The 26,294-nt window shown below is 36.0% G+C and overlaps 1 protein-coding gene across 1 annotated transcript in view; it reads left to right on the top strand.

Annotated features, from left to right (window-relative positions):
* MALRD1 (MAM and LDL receptor class A domain containing 1) overlaps window positions 1-26,294 on the top strand; it is a 650,667-nt gene that overhangs the window by 144,830 nt on the left and 479,543 nt on the right. Inside the window, exons 16-19 of the mRNA XM_070500958.1 lie at window positions 6,887-7,039; window positions 7,463-7,568; window positions 8,028-8,395; window positions 11,768-12,180. Of these exons, the coding sequence (XP_070357059.1) occupies window positions 6,887-7,039; window positions 7,463-7,568; window positions 8,028-8,395; window positions 11,768-12,180 (1,040 nt within the window). The remainder of the gene's footprint in view (window positions 1-6,886; window positions 7,040-7,462; window positions 7,569-8,027; window positions 8,396-11,767; window positions 12,181-26,294) is intronic.

The raw sequence follows: 26,294 nt of genomic DNA, 5'->3' as shown, positions 1-26,294 counted from the left end.
CTGACCTATGAGGAGCATTGACACAGGTGGTATTACTCTCCTCCTTAAAACACTTACTTGACTTGGCTTTCGTGACACCAGGAACCACTCTTTTGACTTTTCTCCTATTTTCATGCCTTATTCTTGTCCCTCTGGTTATTTTCTGATTTATATCTCCAGTCTGGACTTTCCATCTAAACTCCAAACTGATATATTCAGTTCTCTACTTGACATGATCACTAGAATACCTAAAAGGAATATCAAATATAACAAGTCCAAAAATTAGGTCCTGTTCCCCCAGCCCCCAAAACCTCTTTCTTCATAGTCTTCTTCATTTCATAAATGGTACCTCTATTGTTTCAAATGCTCAGGTCAAAGACTTTGAAATTGTATTGATTCATCTCTTTTTCTCACACTCCATATCTGATGTCAGTTAATCCTATCATGTCTACCTTCAAAATAGATCTAGAATGAATCCTTATCTTCAATGCTACAACCCTGGCCCAGACCATTAGCATTTCTTGTCTGGATTTTTGGGTATAATCCTGCTTCATTTCTTGCTGGCCCCATCCCACTTCCATCTTTTCTCAGTACAACAACCACAGCAATCTAGTTAAGTAAGATTTTGTCACTCCTCTGCTTAAAACGTCCCAATTACTTCCAATCTCACTCAAAATTAAAGCCAAAAAATTTAAGTAATTTCTCTATTACTGCCCGTCACTCACTCTGCTGAAGATATCCTGGCCTCTGATATTTCTGGAACATGAGAGGCATGCTCTTGCCTCAAGGCTCTTGCCCTTGCTATTCCCTCTGTGTTGAATATTCTTTACCTACATAGCCACATGCCTTGCTTCCTCACCCATCTCCTTCAGGAGCTACCTAATTGCCAACTTTTCTGTGAAGCCCTTCTTGATCACCTTCTATAAATTTTCAACCCTTCTCTATAACACTATTTCCTTCCTTATTTTATTTTTGGCCCTATTATCATTACATGTGTTATATATCTTACTTATTTATCTTGTTTTTTTCACTATCTCCCCTAATGTCCATACCCCCCTCACTCCCATTATTCAAACTCCAAGAGGACAGAAATACTTTTTTTTCTGTTTTCTTCTTCCCTTATTTCACTGTTGTGTTCTTAGACCCTGTACCTGTGCCAAACATGCAGCATGTACTCAATAAATGTTTGTGAAATGAATGAATGAATGAGTACATGGTAGTTATTACTTTAGCATGATCGCATATTTGCTTCTAATTTCCCATACCACATTAGATTCTAAGCTCCTTAGTGGTGGGCACTATACATATAATATTTAATGTAGAGTGTGTCAGGAACTGTGAAGAGTCTGAGACTTTACCCTACTTGTAAGCTAACAAGTTAGCCTGAATAATTTCATGGATGTTGACAGAAGAGGTGAGACTCATAGGTCAGAGACAAAGGACCTTGTTACTAATGGCATAACAAACAGCATGAGCATCATATTTACCTTGGTTCCTCTTACCCCCTGAGTCCCAGGGCAACATAGAGGGGCCCAGGTGGATATACATATGAAACGGATTTGCATCACAGCTATGAAAGCCTGAGCTTATGGAACCCAAATATTTTATAATGACTTTCAAACAAACTTGTCTGACCTTTGCGTTAAAGGGAGACATCTTTATTATATTGTAACTTGTGTTGTAGACTGACTCAATATCCCTATTTTTTATGGCTGTTTGCTGTTTAAACATCCTTGAAAGGATGGTCTGAAACAAAGGAATGATTAATGACTCAGCTTATAAGACATTGCAGAAGCGTGAGATACCCATGGAGAATAGACTCCCGGCAGTGTCTTCATTGGTCATATCACTGGAGACCCCTACACCCATACATAAAATAGTGTAATTAATCATTATTATTTCAAATGCAATAATTTTGAATGCCAAATGTTATTTAGTTGTTTATGCATTGGTATTCCTTTACAAGATTTAATTATTTCTGTTTATTTATATAGACATCTTTTTTATTTCATGGTACTTTTGAAAATACTCCCTTGTTTTATGTATTATGTTTTAACTAACTAATGAATATTAATTATTGATGAAGTCTAGAGTTCAATTACTTCAACCTTATCATGACTCCAAACATAATAACCATTTGAATGCATGGAAAAGCCTGAAACTCAAAGAAATACTATAGTAGAGAACATGTTCTACAACAGGATACATAGTATTAATGCATTTGTAGTTTGTAATAACCTCTACTTACTCAAATAAAGTACAATCTCAATGAAATTAAGCCAACATGTGAGAATACTTAATTAACTTTTGTCATCTTCATGCAACTTTCAGGAGGGTAATGAAATCTGGAGGAAAAAAAAAGCTTAAAAGAAACAAGGCAAATCAATCTAGTGGACGTATAGTTAGTATTATTATATAGTTTAAAATCCACTCCAGAGAATGTCTTGGGATCATGCATGTTTAGATATTGTATGATCTTGCATCAAAAACACATAGCACACGGGCCGGCCTGGTGCTGCAGCTGTTGGCTTCACATGCTCCATTTCAGTGGCCCAGGGTTTGCTGGTTTGGATCCCGGGTGCAGACCTATGCACTGCTTGTCAAGCCATGCTGTGGCAGGCATCCCATATATAAAATAAAGGAAGATGCACACGGATGTTAGCTGAGGGCCAGGCTTCCTCAGCAAAAAGAGGAGGATTGGCTGCAGATGTTAGCTCAGTAATCTTCCACAAAAAAGCCCCAAACACATAGCACAGTGCCTGGCACATAATTATTGTTCAAAAATTGTTAGCTATGATTTTTATTACTTTTTCGACTACTAGAAACAGTATAATGTTTTAAGAGCACAGGCATTGACATCAAGTTTAAGTTGAAATTTGTCAGTAATAATGAGCACTGAGAAATTATATTACTCCTCTTTCAACTTCATATTTCTCATTCTAAAATGGGGATGATAATATTTTCTGTATTTCGTGAGGATCAAATAAGATGACATTTGTATTGAATGGGTGTCTTCCACACTGCGTTTATATCTTTGTGGTTCAGATCTTTCTGTAAACCACAGTGGTGGCCCTCAGCAGAGCTCTAGGTTTCTAACTTTTTATAATTACTACTTATATGTTCAGCCATTTCTTTTTCTCCCTCAACGAGTGCATCTTTTATCTATGTGGCTAAAACCAGAGGGAGTTTGAAATTCAGCTATATGATATGTCAGGACATATTTCCTCCTATAAATTTTGTTTTTGCTTTTTTCTTTATAGCACTTACATTAATTAACTATTAGGACTTGTTTTCTTCAGAGCACTTTTAGGTTCACAGAAAAATTGAGGGAAAGATGCGGATTTTTCCCGTATACCCCAACCCCCACACATCCATACTCTCCTCTGTTACCAACATCCCCACCAGAGTAAGACACCTGTTACAGTTGATGAACCTACACTGATGCATCATAATTCCCCAAGGTCCATGCGTAATTTACATTAGGGTTCATGCTTGGTGTTGTATATTCTGTGAGTTTCGACAAATGTATAATGGCGTCTGTCTATCACGGTATCATACAGAGTATTTTCATCGTCATAAAAATTCTCTGTGCTCCACCTGTTCATCCCTCTTCCCACCCCCAACCTCTGATGACCACTGATCTTTTTATTGTCTTCATAGTTTTGCTTTTTCCAGAGTGTCATATAGTTGGAATCATATGGTATGTAACCTTTGCAAATTGACTTCTTTCAAATTGATTTAGTAATATGCCTTGAAGCTTCCTCCATGTCTTTTCATGGCTTGATAGCTCACCTCTTTTAGCACTAAATAATATTCCACCGTCTTGATGTAGCACAGTTTATTTATCCATTCATCTACTGAAGGACATCTTTGTTGTTTCCAAGTTTGGACAGTTATGAGTAAAGCTGCTGGAAACATCTGGGTGCAGGTTTTGGTGTGCACCTAAGTTTTCAACTCTTTTGGGTAAATATCAAGGAGCACCCTCCTATAAATTTTCAAATCTTTGTGTGGGACCCGCATTATCAGCCCAGAGTTCCCCTGTGCACACTTCATGTTTATTCCTAACACGTGAACCTCTGTAGTGACCATCCCAAGCCATCAAGACAGTGAATCTGAAATGAGACAGAGTCTGATTCTGGACTTTCGTTTCCCCTCACAAAGTTCCTTGGCTCCTACATAAATTCATCTTCTTTTGCCTCAGTGAAAAGCTTTAAAAATGACAGTGATAGTGTAGGGTGATGGATCAATTTGTCAGTCCACCAAATCTCCCCTAAGACCCTTTCCCTAGGGGCAGCTACTGTAATTATATTTACATAACTAATACAGGCCACAAGGGTAACTTTACACAAAATAATTAAAAGCCGCTGGAGAGTCATTAGCTTTTCTACCCATGGCCGTAGAATAGACAAGCATAATTTTTAGAAATTCTACGTCAACATGCATCCTGTTATGAATGTAACAGCCCCAGTGCAAAGCTTGGTACACAATAAACCCTGAGTAAATGGTAACTGCAACTGTTATTGCAAATTATGTTGATTCTCATGATGATCATAATCGAGAAAGTTGATAATCATGCTCCAGAAACAGTGAAAAATCCTTGAACCTCAATTATTAAAACATACCCAGGATATTGTATTTCTAAGTCAGAAAAAGAAATACATAATTTTTGAAAACTGTTCTAATGAGGTATGTATTTGATTAACGGCTAACCAGAAGATTAATTTCATCTGATTATTACATCTGTCTGATCAGTTGAGGTGAGGTTTTAAATGTGTATAGAAATCTAGATATATATGAACAAAGTATGCTAGAAAGGCATATTTGAATTTTAACAGCATAATCATTTGTTACAAATCACTGTCTTTTAAAGGTCTTATGTAAGAGAACTACAAAATTGCTGCCATGGTTTCTTAAATTTTACTACTATTTGAGTACTCGTTTCTTTCCATAGCTCCATCTCCCTTAATAGTGGCTGATAAGGTTCCCACTCCGGTAGCTATGTGGGATAGATACTATAGAGTAGCAATAACTTGTTTTCTTTTTATATTTGCATGACAAGAACTCCTAGATTCTTTTCTTTGGATCATCTGAAATAAGAATCAAAAGGATTTGCTTTCCTAGGGATTAAAATGGCATCTACATACTTTGAAATCCCTGGAATCTATGTATATTTATGAGTTATTTGTACATTATGTGTTTGTAAATCAAGAAGACCTTTAAAAATACAAAGAATTAAGTATTCTTAGCATTTATCCCTAGCTTGTCATAATTATCAGTATTATTTTTCACTTTAGCGTAGCATTTAATTTTGCTTCACACAGATTTCTAAAGTTTACTTGAGAAATCTTTATTCTAGGTATAGCAGTACTTGCTTCATTTTGCTGATTTCTCATTGTCTCTGTATACTAAAATATAATTATCCCTTGCTTGTTAAAGTTGATGCAACATTTTGAAAGTATTGATTTTTAAATGTCTTCATATGTTCTCATTGACTTTTGGTAAAATTTGAAAGTACTCTGTTGGCCATATTTTGGGCCAGGAAACCTGAGAGAAAGTAAATATCTTTTTGAAATCAGATATTTTATAGAAACTTTAAAAAAATTGAATGTGTTTATAATATTACTACTCACCTCATATTCCTCTCCATGTAAAAGTAGCATATTCAAAATTGAAAATGATTTATCTTTAGGTTAAAACGACTCTATAATTTTAAATTTTAATCTTGTTGAGTAATTTACTTTGTACGTTTTTCCCCATACTTATTGCTTATTTCCTAAGTTCTTGTACAAGGGAATGGTGTCTTTGCGATTCCTTACTATATCCTTGGATGAAAATAACCAATGGCCGAAGATCCCAGTGTAATAATCATCAATGATTTTTGCAAAACTTATTTTGATTTGGGATTTGTAGCAACAGTTGAAAGTCCACACTAACCAAATGCAGATTATGTTTTTTTGGTTTATCCTTTTCCCTATCTAATGATAATTAACAGTTATTGTCAACAGTTGCAAAAAGAATATTAAACTAGGAATTAGAACATTTGGATTTTAATGTCTCTGAAACTTCCTCACTATATGACCTTGGTTAAGTTAATAATTTCCCTAAACCTTCCTTTCTTCCCCTGTAAAGAAACAACTGTAGTAATACCTTCTCCATAGGGCTATTATGAAAACTAGATCTATCTAAAGCATTCAGAACAGAGTCTGTTTCGTAAGGTATTCACTAAATATTAGCCATAATTTGACACTAGCACTATAACTTGCCATTCTTCGTGTTTCTCTTCTTCCTCTTTTCTTCTCATCTTCCTCCAGAATGTCTTTGTGGAAGTTAACTATTTCTCTGCATATTTACTTGAAAAGTGGGTCAAAGTATTCTGCCCCACACAAATTAGGTGATACATACAATGCTTTGGGAAATATTAAGCTCTACAAAAATCAGAGGTGAACATTATATTAAATATAGTGGATCTGGGTTTTTCAATATTAAATTTTTTAGAAGTAGCTACTGTTCATGATTTAGTGTAAAATAGTCAGTAGGAACAGTTATGCTTTGCAGATGCTGTAACAGCAAAGAGGAACTAACAGGAGTATCAGAATAAAGGAGGCAGACCTTGGCAGTTCTATGAGCAATATGGCTGCATGATGCTGTATCTTAGAATATTTGGAAAAAAATTGAATTTCTTAAATTGATAATTCTTCCCTTTTTCAATCAATTTCCAGTATGAACAGCACAACTCTGGGTTTTTGTTTGTTTGGTTTTTTGGTCAGATAGAATCCTTTTTTCCACAAATGTGTCTTTTAATGTACTTAGAGAAGCATAACAAGGTGATTTCTTTTGAGCGCCGCCCTTTTAAAAGTATGTGCACACTTTGGAGAGCCAACCTAAGAGTCAGATTTTTGTTTTTCAGTTTCCAAATGTGACTTTGAAGCAAATAGCTGTGGTTGGTTTGAAGCAGTTAGTGGTGACGACTTTGACTGGACGTGGAGCTCTAGAAGTAACCTTCCTGCTGAGTTTGAGCAGCAGGCCCCACCTCAGGATCACACCCACAACACAGCTCAAGGTAGGAAACAAGCAGAGACTCTCTGTAGCTACTTAAATTTACCTTTGGTCGGGTCTGAGAAGAGAAAGAGAAGCAGTTACGGTTCTATGTGACTACAACAAATGGTAGCACGCTTGAATATTGTCAATTATACTTACGTTGGCAACATGGAACGGCTCATTTATGGGTGGTGGTATGGAGTACAGATATATTTTTGGTTGAATTAAGTGGAAATTACCTTTTTTGGCATCATTTTGAACTAGATGTAGATAATAGTTTAATATTTATGGGAGCAAATTTGGCTAACGATCATTTTTATTGATTTTTAATTGTTGTAGAGTCTTACTTTTAGTTGGACATGGAACTCAGTGCACGGTTAAGAGAGAGAAGTCTCGCTTTAGAATCCAGTAGGTTAACTTATGATTTGTTTTTCTATTCCAATAGGGCATTTTATGTTCATTCTGAAGAAAAGCAGCAGCTTGTCACAAATTGCTAAACTCCAGAGCCCAACTTTCAGCCAGACAGGTCCTGGATGCACCTTTTCCTTCTGGTAAATATTAAAAACAAAGGTCAACTATGCCAGCAGCCTGTGGGTTGCAGGCATATTCCTGCATTTATTAGACATTATGATTTGTCCCTGGTTTTACTTTAAAAATAGCTATTGCATTAGATTACACAATTAGCATTTTCCTAAGGAGCACATTGTTGGTATTGATTGTGTTCTTTCTTAAGATGAAAGGAACTCTTTCCCGCCAACAGTGGATTAACACTGCCTCCTCTGTTCTGGGCTGAACTCCTTGGGAAAGGTTCCTAGGGTCCTGAGAACCAGAGTATGCACCTCAGCAGATAAGCTCTTGCAAACGGGCAGCCACAATTCCTGCAAGAAATAAAGGTGCCCATTATGATAGCTAATTATTAATTGATGGTTGACCAAATGGAAGCATCTAAAAGTTAAATATTTAGTCTGTCCCATAAATCATTTCCATATCTTATGTTTGCTCTTTTCCAGGTTCTATAACTATGGCCTGTCAGTGGGAGCAGCTGAGCTACTGCTACACATCGAAAATTCCAATGAATCCACAGTACTCTGGAGAGTATTATATAACCAGGGAAACCAATGGTCACAGGCAACCGTTCAGCTTGGGCGCCTTACTCAGCCCTTCCATTTTTCACTAAGTAAAGTCAGTCTTGGCATGTATGGTGGGGTCTCAGCTATTGATGATACCACATTTGAAAATTGTACTCTTCCCCTCCCTGTGGAGAGCTGCGAGGGGCCAGATCATTTCTGGTGTCCACACACCAAGGCTTGCATAGAAAAGCTTCAGTTATGTGATCTGCTGGATGATTGTGGGGATCGTGCTGATGAGGTTGACTGTGGTAAGTCATGTTTTTTCGTCCTTCTTACTTATTTTGGTAGGGGTGATCTTGGTTAGTTCACCATTTCTAGCCAATCAAGCCAAAGACATTAAGCATTGTTCCAAAGTTGATGAATGTTATGTGTGATTAATTAATTAATTAATTAGGCAAGCCATCAGTATTTATGAACTAGATTATGTAGGTTTATGAACTAGATCACTAGAGATACAAGGATGAACACAACTGCACAGAGTCCTGACCTCATGGAGCTTATGGTCTAAATGAGGAGATCGATATTATTCAAGTATTTAAAAAATAAATATAAAATGGAGAACAGGAGTTACAAATAGACGTGTTGTGATAATAATGGCATTGGATTTTCTGGAGGTGATGACTTAGCTGGGATCTGAAAAAGAATAAGTCAAAGCATATATGTAAAAGCCCTGATATTTGACTCCATCGCAGATGGAAGACAGCCAATGTGGCTGGAGCAAGGAGATGAAGGAGAAATGGGGTGCTACATAAGGGAGAAGATGTAGGGGAGGCCAGATTTGCAGATCTTTGTAGTCCATATTAAGGAAGTTTTTCTTCACTTGAAGATTTTTAAGAAAGAAGGTAATATAATAAAATTAGCATGTTTAAAAATGTCACTGTGAATGTGGTGTAAGGAACGGATTGGAGGAGAGTGGATTTGGGATTTCCATTAGGAGGCCATTGCAGTAGTCCACAGGAAAAGGGTTGGCAGCCTGTGTTACAGTGATGATGATGGAAGGACTAAAGTTTGAGGAAATATTTAGGAGGGGCCTTTGATGATGTTTTGGCTGTGGGGAGCAGAGAGTAAGGTGTCAAAGATACGTCCTGAGTTTCTGGTTTAAATTACCAAAAATGATGACTGCATGTGTCTTGCAATTTAATAAACCTGGCTCAAGATACTGCTTAACGCCTTTGCTCCTGAAAATGAACCAGAACCTAACAGTTATTTGGTTTTTTTTAATGACGAAAACCAGTCAGAAAAACAATTGCATCTTTCCTTGTCCATAAATAGCAAGAGTTCTTAAAATTCAAACTATGTGCCTACTAAATTGGGAGGCTAATTATAACCAAAGAAAGCCACAAAATGCTTGGTACATCATAGGAAACATTACATTAAGAAATTTCCATATAAATCATTGTAGAGAGTTTTGCATATATGTGATCTTTGATATAGTCAGGCATATTGAAGTCAGAATTACCATGCATCTCATTACACAAGTAATACCTCAAGTGGATATAAATAAAATTGATGAATTCCACAATGGCTATTGTAAGAAGTGTTACTTGTCCTAAAGATAATTTATTTTTGTACATTTAGAAAGCGTTTTCATCATTTTCAAGGTTTCCAAATCCCACTCCTTAAAAAATGATCTGTGGCTAAAAATAAGCAAATCATTCTTTGAACTTCTCAGTATTAACTTAGAACGTAATGGGCAATATAACTGTAATATCAAAATACTTTTTGTGACTAAATATTAATGAAAGGAAATAGTAGTGGCATTAGACTGTCAGTTTCTCTCACAGTTTTCCATCTAGACATATTACTTTATTGCAAGAATGCATTAAACATCCAGAAGTCTATGCTATATTCCTAAAGTGTGTTTAAGAACATGGTCTTTTATTAAAGGGCAAAGTTGCTTGTATTCTCTTTTGAAGTAAAGGTTGAACACGCAGTCAGTATGAAGACAGGCAATATAAGAATCTGCTGGCTTTACTGCCAGGTTTGTGACAGAAAACGCAGGAGCTTGACATTCTCCTTCTCCACAGCCAAAGACTGACACCTGGAGAGTGCACTGTGGGTCCCCAGTTCACGTCACGGCTGGGCTTGATTAGTCACAAGTGAGGAAATAGCAAATGAAAACTCAGCTCCCATTTGACATTTACTCACTTGATTCCCTTCATTAGGTCTGAGCTCCGGTTCTATGGTTTTCAGAGACGGATGATCTGTCCTTGCCTGGCTGCATTTATTCACATGTGCTGTTATTTATTGTTTCATAGTATTTGTTCATCTTGGCACCAAGTGCAGTTACTAAGATGAATAGTTAAAGGACAGCTGACATTTATTTTTTAAAAATATTAACTTATGTAAATGAAGCTAAAATATGGGAGTACTCGTTAATTCTAAATCCTGTCCCTTTTGCCCAAATAATGTCAAATGTACATCCTATCCCATTTATTCTAAGCAAATACTTGGTGTCGATAAAATCCCCACATCTTGAAAAATGAATGGTGTTCCTATATAATTAGGTAGAGTTTTCAATTGATAAGGAACTAGTCAATTTTTTATAAGTGCTTTGAATTCTTCTGGTGTCTGGAGAGAGTTAGAAATTTAAAAGCTCTGGCTTAAAGGAGCTACAACCCAGTGAGAAGAACAGCCCTCCACTGAGGAGACACAGCTAAGAACTGGCAAGGCACACGACAGAGGTGGAGAAAAGGACACGTTGGGAAGACGGTGCATGCTGGGGGAAGGATAGTTGGGCATCAACAACAAGTTATTTTAATTTGAGAAAAGTGGAGCTTCAAAGATAGAGTTTTGATTTAAGTTTAGATTAAATGAGTATATATTAAAGGATTTCGAATAAAGATGGAAAATGATAAACTGACATTGAAGGATGATCATTCTGGCACTGGTCCGGAGGGGAATTTGGAGATGGAGCAGGATGGAACCAGAGGCAAGAACTTTTCAGAGTGAGGTCTGGAACACACCTGCATCAGAATCGTCTTGGGTATTTGTTAAAAACACTGATTCCTGAGCCTGACCCCATATCTAACAAACTCGTATTTGTGCAGGCTTCACCTTGGTGTAAGCAATTTTACCATGCAGCCCAGGTGATTCTGAAAGATTGAGACCTATTAAAATATGATTGTTCTCAGCTTCACATGTTAGAATCATCAAGGGAGCTGATCAAGTATCCTGATGTTTGGCTACACTATTTGGGCCAATCAAGTTAACATCTCTGGAGATGAATTCTGGGTTTTGGTGTGTTTCGTTTTGTTTCTTAATGCTCACTGGTGATTGGAACATTTGGTTAAGGTTGAAATCCACTGAGCCAGAAGTTTGTTGCAGTGAGCCAGCCATGGGGTCATGATCATTTGCCTAAAGTTATGGTAATAGAAACAGAGAAGGGCTGGGCATAAAAGCATTTGGGAATAATGGCCAAAGCAAGTCCACCTTCAGTCCATAAAATATTATTATTTGATATATTATCTAGTATTTATTCACTCTTTTAAAAACTTTAATGTTGCATTTAAAAAATTAAAATGGTTTACCTTGACAAGAGCAAAATATCTACTGGTATTCTTAATCATAGTTATTTTTGTCTTTAATTACCTTTTACTATTATTTAATGCCAATTGCAGTACATGAACTACAATGTAACTTTGAAAATGGAGTTTGTAATTGGGAGCAAGATACAGAAGATGACTTTGATTGGACCAGGTACCAGGGTCCAACTCCAACACTTAATACAGGGCCAATGAAGGATAATACTTTGGGCACAGCTAAAGGACACTATCTCTACATAGAATCTTCGGAGCCACAGGTTTTCCAAAACAGAGCTGCTTTACTCAGCCCAATTCTTAATGCCACGAATACAGAGGGCTGCACCTTCCGCTTGTATTACCACATGTTTGGAAAGCGCATTTATAGGCTGGCCATCTACCAGCGAATCTGGAGTAACACAAGGGGACAGCTGCTATGGGAGATATTTGGAAACCAAGGCAACAGGTGGATAAGGAAACACCTCAACATTTCCAGCAGGCAGCCTTTTCAGGTATGGATAATGGGTTTCATAATGTGTATTTGAAATGCATCAGGATGTCTAAGAAATATGAAAGAATGTGATATTCTTGAATTGAAAGTAAGCGGAATTTGATCAAAGTTACTTGACACACATTTATCACTTAATTAAGGTTGTACCAAAGGTTGTTAAGTTGCTTTCCTCCTTGACTATCCCCAATAATATGTGATTCAAATCTCTAAAGATGGACCCATGACATTGGAAACGGCTGCAGGTCCTTCTGATTTATTCTACTAAAAAAAATCTGCAAGGAAAAAGACTTTGGCACACTCTCTGGTATTCCACAAAAGCTCAGATTCTTAAATCTGTTATTGTGAATATTTCACTTGACTTTTTCACGTTTTATGGTTAAGAAACAAAATCCAGGAAAAGTGTATGCTTTGTAGGAAAATCACACAGCTACTTTGGGGCAGAGCTAGAGTTTGAGTCTTAACCTCCTTACTCCTGGTGGAATATGCTTTATTCTGAATCTTACTATCTTCTCCTAAAAGTCAAACTTGCAAGAGCAAGTTCAAATGCTTATGTGGCTTTTACAGTTTTATAAAGGACTTTTATGTATATTATCTATTTGATTCTCTCAGCAATTCCCTGAAGTGGGTGAGTCAGAGATCCTTTGTGCCAATTTTATAGATATGGTGAAAAAAACTCAAAGAGGTTGCTGTTCATCCTTGACCAAATAGCTGGTGGGCAGCAGAACTGGGGCTTGGATGGGACCCACAGTTTCTAATTAATTCATATTCATATCCAATATATCATACAGCCTGTAACATGTAGGAGGGTTGAATATTTGTTCTTTCTCCCTTAGGTCAATTAGATCTAAATATAATACACTGGAAGAAACTTCTTATCTATCCTGACTAAACCTTTTTTTGCATGTACTAAATTTGTCTCAGTTACCCAGATTTAAAGCATTGCCACTATCTAAATGTCTTGAATTAACAGTTTTGTAGCCAAGAATCCAGGCCACCTTTTGAGAGCTTCCAGCAATCATAGATGTACATTGTACGTGGCTCGGTAGAGAACACATTGGGGTTGGTGATTTGTCCAGATAGACGTAAGCTGAAAGCATGAGAGCTAATCTGCCCTCTGTAGAGTGATATCTGGCTGTTCAGCCGCAATGGTAAGATGCGTGAGATCATATGAAATGAAGTTGAATAGAGGCTTTTTGGACTTTAATTTAATAATGGTGCATCCACTTCAAATTAATTCTTAATGCCTGATCAGCCCAATTGTAATTTGGACCAAACTAGAGTTTAGTGAATAAACTGTCCTTGTGATCTTTACTCAAGAATTAGTTTGCAGGAGAAGATCACCTTGGCAGGAGAGCGGCTTCACAGTCAGATGAATGTGGAACTAACCAAGAAATCCTTTCGTTATGAATCTAAAGCATAAAAATTAAGGTTTGAAGCCCATCCTGGTTATATATGGAGTATTCTGTTTGATTTTACCTAGGGGTTCTTTTAGATTTTTTAGTTTTTAAATGAAATTCAAGCATGAAAAGATAAAATAAAGATTCTGCACGCTGCATAGATTAATCATTCAAGATAGTAAAAATTGGGTCCAATTTAAGCGACAGGATATTTTTCTTCGTTGAATAATGGATGTACATAGTTTCTGTTCTACTGAGCAAGAGCAGCAATAACAACCAACATTTTAATTAACTGTGGTATTTTAGGTGAAATTACCTAGTATCATGCCCAGCAGATGACAGGTACTCATTAAATGTTTGTTTAAAAGAAAAATTCAAAGATCTTTCAGGATTATTCATTTCAAATGAAATAGATAGGATAGGACTAGATTGTATGTGCAAGTATAGGAACTGTTTGGCTTATTAATGTCACTTGAAATAATCAGTCACCGCTCTTATGTGTGGCAATGTCAGTAAAGGTTCAGCAAATCATCACACCTAAAACTTCAGGTTAACCTCCAAATGATTTTTATTGTGAGCTTTATTGAGGTACAACTGACATATAATAAACTACATATTGAAAGTTTTGAAACCATTACCACAATCAAGATAATTAAAAAACATGTATACTTCTAAAAGTTTCATCATGTCCCTTTGGAATACCTCCCTCTGGACCCTCACTCGCATCTCTTAACAACCACTGAACTGCTCTCAGTGTACACTAATTTATACTTCCCAGACTTTTATATAAATGAAACTGTATAGTATGCACTTTTTTCTGTCTTCTTTCATTCAGCATAAATGAATCTCAAAATAATTATGCTGAATTATATTGTATATGTTATTCCATTATATGATATAGCAGTTTATCCATTTACCTATTGATCAATATTTGGGTTACTTGTAGTTTTAGCTGCTATAAATAAGTCTGTTGTGAATATTTGTGTATAAATATATGATCATTTGCTTTTATTTCTTTTGGGTAGATACTCAGGGGCGAATGGCTGGATCATAATGGTAGAAGTATGTGTAACTTTTTAAGCGACTCTTAAATTGTTTTTGAAGTTTATCATCTTTTATTTCCATTGGCAGAATGCGAGAGTTCTAGTTCCTCCACATCCTAGCCAGTACTCGTTATCGTCAGTCTTCTTAATTTTAGCCACTCTGAGTATACAGTGGTACCTCATTGTGGTGTTAATTTGCATTGCCTCAGCATTAATTATGCTGAACATATTTTCATCTGCTTATCTGCCAAATAAATGTCTGATTTGAAATGTCTGTTCAAATCTTTTGTCCAATTTTTAAATTGTGGTTTTTGTTTTCTTACTATTGAGTTTTGAACTTTCTAATATTTTCTGGATGCAGGCCTTTTTATCAGCTGTATGAATTACAAACATTTTCTCCCACTCTGTAGTTTGCCTTTTCATTCTTTTAATAGATTCTTTTGAAGAGCAGATTCTTTTTAACTTTGATGAAGTCCAACTTATCAATATATTATTTTATAGATCATGCTTCTGTGTTGTATATAAGAAAGCTTTGACCAACTCACAGTCCTCAGGTTTCCACCCCTCCCTCTCCCCTCCTTTGGGGATTTTGATTACGTGAAATTAAGCAGCTTGAAGTTTTTTCACAGCTTACTGTTGCTCTTTTCGTTTTTTTTTTCTAATTCTCATTTCCCTCTGTGTTTTATTTTGGATAGTATCTATCATTATTTCTTTAATGCCTAATCCATTAATCCCCTCCAGTGTATTTATCATCTCCTAAATTGTAAATTTTATCTCTAAAGTATGACTTGGACCTTTATTTTGTCTCCTATATCTCTGTTTTAGGACCTCCAGAATACAGTTTTAATAACTGTTTTAGATTTTCTAGGTGACGTCAATAAGATGTCAGAATGGGAGATCCCCTGCATATCCCCTCTCAATAAAAATAATTTGAGGGGCTGGCCCGGTGGCGCAGCGGTTAAGTTCGCGTGTTCTGCTTCTTGACGGCCCGGGGTTCACCGGTTTGAATCCTGGATGTGGACATGGCACCGCTTGGCACACCACGATGTGATAGGCGTCCCACATATAAAGTAGAGGAAGGTGGGCATGGATGTTAGCTCAGGGCCAGCCTTCCTCAGCAAAAAGAGGAGGACTGGCAGTAGTTAGCTCAGGGCTAATCTTCCTCAAAAAAATAGTAATAATAATTTGAGGGGCTGGGCCCGTGGCCAAGTAGTTGGGTTCACATGCACTGCCTCGGTGGCCCAGGGGAGCTTTGGGATCCAGCCACAGGCTAGGAACAGTCCTGCCTGCTCAGGTGCCCACTAGAAGTCTTGTTCATGTCCCTGGAGGTAGGCCACTGAACTCAGTCTGACAGCAGATCCTGAAACAGCCCAGGGTTTCTTTGGTTCGCATCCTGGGCATGGACATGGCACTGCTCATCAGGCCGTGCTGGGGTAGGCACCCACATGCCCCAAGTAGACGGACCCACAACTAAAATATACAACTGTGTACTGGGGGATTTGTGGAGAAAAAGCAGAAAAAAAGTAATTTGGCAACCATCTATGGACAAAAGTGCCTTTGTGGGAGCTTTAATGTGTTCAATGAGATATGTTTCATTTTTTTTAAGTTATTTAGGTTTCTTGGAACTTACTGCTAATTCCTTTTCCGAGCATGCTTTTTGGATAGGAGATACCACTCTTTTTCCTGAGTCTATACTGCCAGCATGAAATTTCCCTGAAACATCAATGTAGCAACACAACTTACACCCTATGTGGAGGGTCACATTCAAATGTCAACAAGGAAAGATATTTGAGTCAGCCTCTATTGTAGAGGCTGTTGAATGAAAATAAGTGAGAAGGGACATTTTATCACCACTGTTTTGAAGAAAATTTTAAACTATAACTTCTAAAGAGGTTTCAACTGTTATAATACTGAGCACGCTATAGACCTTCTGAAAGGACAATTTCTAACAAAGAAACACAATGGGATTCTTTATCAAGTCTAGTCTCATCTGTATGTCACATTTTTACTTATCCTTAAATGAGGATCTAGGTACATCATGAAAACTAACTTTCACATAAGCACCTATTTATGTGATGTTTGCAGCTGTCTTTGTTGGTTGTGCACCATAGATGTTATATCAGTATCATAGGATATTACATTTGGAATTATTTAACATTAAAATTAGGTCAAGAACTTTCTCACCGGCTATTTGACCCAGATGTACTCTGTACGTCCAGTGTTAAGAACTTATTGTTTCATGAGGTTTTCCATCCTACCTTTGGACATACTGACAGCAAACGTTTTGTTGTACAAAATTGAAATCTGTCTCCCTTATGCTTTTCCCTTGTAGGATTGAGTTTCTTGGCATGGATTCAGTATCAATGGTAGTCACTGATAAGGGTTACAAAAATCTAGTTTATGCAACTTATTAATTCTTTAGCACCACGGAAAACAGGACTTACAATCTTCAGCTCACTTCTTCCTAACATGACCTCTTTTTTCTGAAGTGTATATTTGTGTATGAGGTAGCCCTGGGGAGGACATGGGCCTTCAAAGAAAAGATTCTCCTGCTAGACCTCTTAATGCCACAGAACTTTCTTACTAAATCTAAAAGAATTCCATTGTGTTCTGGTAACATCCTTCAGTAATAAAGCAAAAGAAGTTTTTACCAGGTGGATTTTCTGGTGCAAGATTTTTAAAAATCTTACCCCTAATTGTGATTTATTTTTTCATTTATGAAATATGCCTTTAGATTCTAAATGGTGCATCATTTTTCAGCACTTCTAGGAAGAAAATGTTTCTAAAGTTATGTTGTAAATAAAACAGCACCGTATTTAATAATGTTAAGTTTATCCCACTTTCCATGAAATTATATGCAGAAATGTTGAAAGTGTAAATTATAGACACTACCTCGTATAACATTTTTTTTCCGAGTGTGTATAGTTTGCTAGAATTTGCATTGAAATGTTTTGGATGGAGTCTGCTGGCTTGAAGCCTGTGTAAGCAACATTCATAGATTTGTTGCGTGTTGAACAGTATACTAAATCTTGTTTCACAATCTTAAGTTTCTCTTAGGCTATCTTCTTCAGCTGAATTCAAATATAACCACAGCTTATTATGTCCACTTTTCATCAAATCCAGATGCAAAGTGATGAGTTTAGTTTCCAGTGTGAAGAACATGTGACTAGAGAAGGACAGAAGAAAAGGTTAGGTAGAGGTTGCTATAAGAGTGTATGTGTCAGAAAACAAGTCTAATTTTTAATAAATCTGTTATTTAAATCCTACTCTACTTGTTATGACTTCTGTAATACTAAATGGCATCTAATATTTGTGAGCCTCCAGAATTACAATGGAATATTATTATGGGTCATTAAGCGTTGGAAAAGCATACAAATTAATATATACTGTGGTAGTATCCAAAGATTTATATAATCCATGTTGGAAAGAAGTGAAGGAGAGAGAAAAAGAGACAGAGAAAGAAAGATTTGGGTTGTTGGGTTGAATTTCTTAACAAGTGCCAATTGGTTGGTAAAAAGGGTTAGAAAAATACTAACATGACTGAATGCTTTAATTGCAGTGTTCTGTTATCCCTTCTCAGTCTATACCCTATTTTGAAACTTCGTGTAACTGTGTTTTTGTTTGTTTCTTTCTTTTTGTCCCTGGTGTTGCATATACGAGCCATCTGTGCCTCTTCTACTCATGGATACTTCCACATGCCTTCACCCTGCCTTCTGGCTAGATTTGGCAGAATGGAGTCAGGATAGGTAGACCCAGTATGGTGGGTTGCCATGTCTGATTTTGCAAATTTTGCCACAGTAAGGTTGTCCAGCTGAGGAGCTCTGAGAGGGGATGAAATCTCAATTGTGGGGTTTATTTGCCATTTTAGAATTTGCACAAAAGTGCTGGATATGCTAACGGCTGCCCTGCTGGCCCCCTCTTTACGAGGAAGTATTTAAATGTACTTGTGTGAAGCTGCCGTATGAAGAAAAGTGCGTTAGATTGTCAGGGCTGAATCATTTTGCTAAAAATGATACTTTCAAGTAGCACATGGGGTATGAATTTTCTTATTCAGACAGGATCTGTATATCTAGCTAGACAAACAGAGGCAGTTTATTTCTGATGTATTGTTCACCCTCTGGGAATAAACTCTATGAAATGTCTTTCAAATGTGTCTTTCTCTTTCTAGATCCAAACTTGTTTTAGTCATGTAAACCATTTCAGAGTTGCCTTTTCTCTGCATGAGTTTTGTTTTTTTTTTTTTAAACATTGTAACGTATTGAACCAAATAGTTTTGCTTGCTTATATTGATGACACATGATTTTGGCTTTTATCTTCAGTAGAAAAATCAATGTGCCATAGTGTTCACTAAGAAAAAGGTATAGAATCTCTTTGTAATTCTTTGTCAGATGATTGCTTTATCTTGATTTATGCCTTTAAGCTTTCTCATTCAGCAGAACATACTGTGTGGCTATCTGTGAGAGCGAAGCGATCTATACTAATTTATGCTCTCAGCACAGTGTCCTTCCAGAATTGCTTATGGAACATATCAACTCGCTACGGGTTAGGGACCCAGGGCTTTCTTCTCTCTTAAACGTGTCAGATTGATGGTTTTGGTCTATATCCAAATTTTTATATTAAAATTTTTCATAAAAATATTCCTTTAGCAGATAAAAGAAGATTGTAGGTGACTTTTAGTCTATGTTTTCCAGAATTTTAAGGTCTGAAAAGAAGCTCATGATTCTTGGTCTTCGCAGAATTGCCCTCACTTATATCAGGATTACCATTTGGAACTGCTTCAGGGGCTAGTCTGAAATGATTTTCAAAACAGCTTTGTCAACTATTGCCAAACTGAAATGTGATTATAAACTTTTCAAAATGAGTTTCTTGAAATGAGATTCCAGATATTATCTTGCACGTAATTTTTTTTTTACCCAAACACATTCTAGTTTGCTTTACTATGTCATTATTTGTGTTGGAAACACAATATTTCATTGTTAACGACTTGAACGTTTTTATTAAACTTAAAAATTATTAGGCCTGCTTTGTCCTTGCATAGAAGATGTTCTTTACATTTTGTGATATAAAGCCTTCTGCCCAGGAGAGAAAAAAATTATGCACGAATGCCATTCTGAAATGTTTAAGGTTAAAGATGTTCATTGACACCTGAATCAGTCTCCAGGAGAATTAAGGATAGAGAATGAAGATGGAAAAAAGTCATAAAATATGTGAAAAATAGAAGTCAGTCCCATAATCCCAAACTTATGATCTATTAGGGAATTCCATGATGGACCTAAAGTCTCCATTTACACTGAAATTCTAACAGAGGACTTTTTTCCTCCCAATTTCTGTGTGAGTTGCCATCTATGGAAATTTCATTTGCATTTGGAACCATTGAAATTTCCAGGATATTTGAGATATTTGTAGAAACTAGTTAGGCTATTTGAAATGAGCACTGTTCTGGAAAATCTGGAATGTGTGTCCCTGTATATAAGCCTGTTTTTATTAGCTATAGGCTATTTCTATACTTCTGTGTCTTTAAATTCACTGTCCTATGTGCACAGGTATATATGCACATACATATATGTTAATGTATTTTCTGTCATTAGATGATTCCTGTGATTTTCTTTTGTGTGTATCAGGAGGATAATTATTATTTTAACTGCAGTGCTCCTGTCGTTGCTTCAATCAGTACAGAGCAGACCTTCACCCACAGTGTCCCTGGCTGTGACTTCATCTAAATTATAACACAGTCAAAAGCATTCAAAATCCACTAAAAGTGTAAGAGAAGCTAGAGAGCACCCAGGCTGTTTCCGACGAGAAGGCTTTATTTTTCCCCATCAAATGCAGTGTGTAACTACTTGTTTTGACCTCCAGCATTCTATTGCTCCTCCTACGTTGCTGGCCCTGGCTTTCTGATCTTTGATTTTGATTACATTTGAAGATTCATCCTTGCTTATTTCTCAGCTTCTCTGCTCTCTGTCTCATAGGTGATGACAGCTTCCTCTGTCACTCTTGGCATTATCCCTGCTCCAATAACCGCTAATGATAGAGGTGGGTGTTTTATATGAGTGTCATTCTTTCTAAGTAAACTTGACACATCCTGGGACTACAATTTGTAGTGTTGTACTTACGTTACAAATTACAATGTTATACTGCTAGCACAATTTATGCAATATTATAACTTCACATCAACTTGGAACTACTATTTGGTATAAAATGTGAGTTCATTTTATTATACATTTTACGTAGCTCACGTTAAAGTCATACTTTTGGTACAATAAATTTAACTTTTTACTGCATTATAGAGTAATTTCAAGCTATTGAACAAGGTGCAGTATGGACTTTGGAGTAAAACTGCTTAAGTTCAAATCCTGGCTGTGTCATTTGTTAGCTGTGTATCCTTAGGGAAATTACGTGACTTCTCTGTGCCACAGTTTCTTCAATAGTGGATATAATAATAGTACCTGCCTTGTATAGTTTTTGTGATGATTACGTGTATTAATGTATATAAAATGCTTAGAAAAGAATCAGGCATACAGTAATTACTCAAATGTTAGCAACAGTAACAATAATAAATATATAATGATCAATATTATATATTTATTATTTATTCAATGTAATTTAATTAATTCATTATTAATATTATTGTTTATTTAATATAATTGTTAATATATAGTTATTATTATTAAGTTAAAAAATAAAAATTGAAAGTTGTTACCTGAACTAGAATAAACATTATATGATCTCTGTCCCCTTTCTAAATGGTTGAGGAGAGAGAGCATTTCCTCTATCTTCATGCCTAATGATTCTAAATAAAGAAGGAAAGGCATTTCTTCCCTCATGGTAGCTAGAGCAGCCTGCCTGTTCTTTCTCTTATCGTGCAATAGAATGAGAAAAGGTCAATGTAGTAATAGAACTGAATAATAGTTATGGAGAGTCATAATGACAGAGTCTACCGAAATTTAAAGGATAATAAAGGAGAATTATGAAGAACTTTATGCCAATAAGTTGGACTACTTAGATGAAATGAACACAAATTACCAAAACTGACTCAAGAAGAAATAGGAAATTCAAAGAGCTCTGTATCAGTTAAAGGAATTTAATTCACATTTAAAAGTTCACATAAGGAAAACTCCAGGGCTAGATATATTCACTGATTCATTATATTAAAATTTAAAAAAAAAAAGCGAGGAGGAAACATATTCCAACTGAGGCCAGTATTATCTTGATACCAAACCCAGAGACATCACGAGAGAAGAAAACGAGAGACCAGCATCTGTTGTGGACTTTGATACAACATTCTTCACACAAGTTTATCAAGTTGTGTCCAGCAATATTAAAAAATAATAATATTCATGACCAAATAGGGTTTATCTCAGTAATGCAAGTTTGGGTTAATATCTGAAAATCTACCATGTTAACAGAAATGAGGGGACAAATCTTGTAAAACATTTCAATAGATGCGTAAAAAGTAGTTACCAAATGCAACGCGCTTTTGTAGTAAAGATTCTCAGCAAGCTATGCATAGAAGGGAACATTTTTGAACTGATTACCTGTATTTAAAAGAAATCTACAGCTAACATACTTCATGGTGAAAGACAGTGCTTTCTACATAAGATTGGGAAGAATGCAAGGCTACTTCGTTTCCCTACTTCTTTTAAATATTGTACTGGAGTCCAACCTAGTGCAAAAGGGAGAAAAAAAAAAGGGAAAGAAAGAAGGAAGGAGGGACAGAAAGAAAGGAAAGGCACACATTTTGGAAAGGAAGAAAACACTGTATTTATTCTCAGATGGCATGAATGTATACATAGAAAATCCTAGGAATCTGCAGAAAAGCTCTAATAAGTGGATTTAGCAAAGTTTTAAGACAAAAGGTCAGTAAATACTATTAAGTGGATTTCTGTATACAATCAGTAGGCAATTTGAAAATTACATTATATAAACAACTTAACTTACAATAGCATCAAATTAAGAAAATATTTAGGAATAAATTTAATGAAAGATGTGCAGATCTGAAATTTATAAAACATTGATATGTGAAATTAAAGAAAACCTAAATAAATGGAAATATATATATGAAATTCACAGATAAATGCTTAATACTTATTAGATAACAATTATCTCCAAATTGATCTGTAGATTCAATGCAATCCCAATCAGCTCCACAAGCCTATTTGGAAAGGTTGCAAAGCTGATTCTAGAATTTTTATGGGAATGCAGAGGTCTTAGAATAGCCAAAGCATTTTTTTTAAAAGAAAAATGAAGTTGGAGGACTTAGCATTCCAGATTTCAAGACATATTATAAAGCTGCTTTAAGCAATACAGCATACTATTGGCATAAAGAAGACATATATCAATGAAACAGAATAAAAAGCTTAGAAAGAGACCCACCCTTATATAGCCAGTTGTAATTCAATAGGGAAATAATAGTTTCTTAAAAAATGATGCTGTTAAAATTGAATACTAAATGGAAGATATGAACTTCAGCCCTTACCTCATGCCATTGCCTCAAAGCAACTCAGGATATATTATATACATAACTGTAAATGTAAAAGTATAAAACTTATTGAAGAAAACATATGGGATTTTTTTATGATCTTGCTATAGGCAGCAATTTTCTAAATAAAGAAAAAAGATTAAAAATCATAAGTTGAACTTGATCAAAGTCAAATCTTTATTTGAAAAACACCATCAAGAAATGAAAAGGCAAACCGTAGACTAGGAGAAAATACTTTCAAGTATATCTAAAAAAGAACTTGTATCTGGAATATATAAATAAGTATAACAACTCAATAATGAAAAATCAAACCACCTAATAAAATGGGCAAAATATTTGCACAGACATTTCTCTAAAAAGGATGTACAGTGACCAATAAGCAATGAAAAGATGCTTGACATCACTCATTATCAGGGAAATGCAAATTAAAACCACACTGAGGTCCCATTTTATATCCACTGGAATGGCTGAAATGAAAAGAACTGACCATATCAAGTGTTGATGTCGATATGAGGCAAGTGCTTTTCCACATTGCTGGTGGAAATTCAGAATGGTACAGCCACTTTGGAAAACAGTTTGGCAGTTTATCATAACATTATACATACAACTGACCCTATGGCAAAGCAGCTCCACTCCTACCCAAGAGAATTAAAAACATATCCACACAAAGGCTGATACTAGAAAGTTCATAGCAGATCCATCAACTGGATAAACCAGTCATGGTAAGTTCATAAATGGAATATTACTCAGCAATAAAAAGGAACAAACTACTGATAGGATAACAATATGAATGAATCTCAAAAACCTTGTGCTCAGTGAAGGAAGCTAGACATCAAAGATCAATATATGATTCCACTAATAGGATACTCTAGAAGATACAAAACTATAGTGACAGAAATAGATTAGTGGTTTCCTAGATCAAATGCAAAGCAGTAGGAGAGAACGTTTTGTGAGGACGTAATTTTCCGTATCTTGATCATGGCTGTGGTTCATGATAATATTCATCTGCCATAATCCACTTAACTCTACACTTAAAATGGGTGGATTTTATTGCATGTAAATTATACTTAAGTCCATAAAACTGTTTAGAGCTAGCTCGTCTGTGAACGTAATCTGCAGAGCAGCAATTATTTTTATACTGTAGAAATCTGCTGAGTAGCAAACCTCAGAAGGGTTGAAGTAAAGGGTAGAGTCTTCTTCAATAAATTTCAATTAGAAGTGTCCTAGGCTCTATGTAGCTCTAGCTATCTTCTTTATTGTAGTCTCTCATTAAATTAGTTTACACTTCTAACAATCTGAGCATGATTTTTAAATACCCATCATATACCTTTCTTTTACTGTAAAAAATATACAAGAAGATAGAGATATATATATATGCATAAATATATATAACTATATTTTTATAGTAAATATAAATATACATATTTATAGTAATATATATAGTAAATATATATATTTTTTTATAGTAAAAGATATCTTTTGTGTGTGTCATTTGAAGAATTCAAATGTTTTTACTGACTTTTTTTTAGCATTCTCTTGATACCATGTAATTTTTTATTGGATTTGAAATAAAAAGAAAGTAAACATGCTAAAAGAATTTTATTTGACTAAATTAAGTGTGCTCTTCACAGTGGCACAAAGTGAATATCTTTAACCTGTGTAATGATATATCAGAAAATGTTAGGTAAGGAAAAATAAACTGGTATAGTAAAGTTATATGTTTCTTAGAAGGGAACTGATTATAGCCTTATGTATTTTTTTCTGAAATTTTTTGAGGAGATACTTATACCAAAATATATTATCAGTGATCAATCTAATTACTTAAAAGTTTGCTTGTGTCCCACCCATATTTGATAGTACACTGCTTCCTTGGGTTCTGTTTCATTAATTAGCTTTGGCGATAGAGTATGGGACTCCCTCCAGGACCTGCCCAGCCTCTCTGGCAGTGGCATTTTCATGGTTCTTCTGACTGATCTCTATTTTAATTAGGGCCTTCATGCCTCTTCATCTTTGCCCTTCATGCCTCTAGCCTGACTTGCACATGATGTGTAATCCAACTTTATCCTCTGCATCAGTAGCTTCAGCCTACATAAAAGCAGGTCTTTTTCTGTGCCCCTTCACTATTATCCCCATTTTTTTTCTTTTGTCCTCACATGACCAAAAAACCAGCTTTTGTCTGTGGTCGCCACATGTCATTCACTTGGTTCTAAATATCTAGATCCAACCTTTACACCTTCTTTTCACAAAGTTTCCTGATGTGCCCTCAGGACTGCCATTGGCTGTTGAGAGAAAGCCTATCTATCTAAGTCCAAAGGTGTTGTCATCTATGGTAGCTGTCAAAGTGTACGATGCTTAGGGTCTTTAGTGCCCCCAGTTCTTGGAAGTGGGAGAGAATTAGCTTCTCTGTCCCCCTAACTCTGTACTACTCCATATTATCTTAGTAATTGTTGCTTTCTGGAGGTTCTTAAACAAATAAAAGCGAAGCAAAACATAGCAAGAGACAAATGTTTTAACAGACTTTGAGGATTAATATATAGATTTTAATTTATCTTTTAATTTATGTCTCCTAACAGAATAGATTATATAGTTTTGATTCACTGGCCATGAATTAGCTCTGCCCACACAAAGTTTCTTATGAATAGTTTGTTGTGGATACTGTTGTGCGTGACCCAGATCTTCCCTAAGACTGAAGTATTCCTCTGGGAGGTACTCTGAAGCACTAAGAGGACTCTGGAAGTGCTCTCTAAAGTACTCTGCTAGGAGTGTTGTCAGCTAATGCCTCCCAGCTGTAGAGAGTTGACCTGACAAAGTGATGCCCTCCTCTCGGAGACAGCCCATATCTGAAGAACAGTCAATGCAGGGTGGAAAAGCTCGGCATTCTTGCCTCAATTTAGGAAAACTCTGAAGGACCATCCAGTTCATTGTGTGATTGGTTGAGGCCTTTGTTGACTGTATCACAGCTCATCTGCTCTCTCCACTCAATCCTATTTCTTTTACTTCCCTACAGTTGTTGATTTCAAAGGAGTTACCCAGTAAAAGTTCTGTACCCAAATCTCTGTCTCACATCTGTTTTACAGGGAAGCTGACCTGAGACCTATTTCCATTAGTTTCTGGCCTGAATCCTAATAAGTCATAGAAGCCCAAAGGCAGGTCGTGGAGCTTCATCTTCTGTTTTTCTTTGTCGCCTCTATTTCTA

Source organism: Equus asinus, chromosome 29 (genome assembly GCF_041296235.1).
Source record: "Equus asinus isolate D_3611 breed Donkey chromosome 29, EquAss-T2T_v2, whole genome shotgun sequence".
Lineage (NCBI taxonomy): Eukaryota > Metazoa > Chordata > Mammalia > Perissodactyla > Equidae > Equus > Equus asinus.
This window is presented reverse-complemented; position numbering and strand designations above follow the sequence as displayed.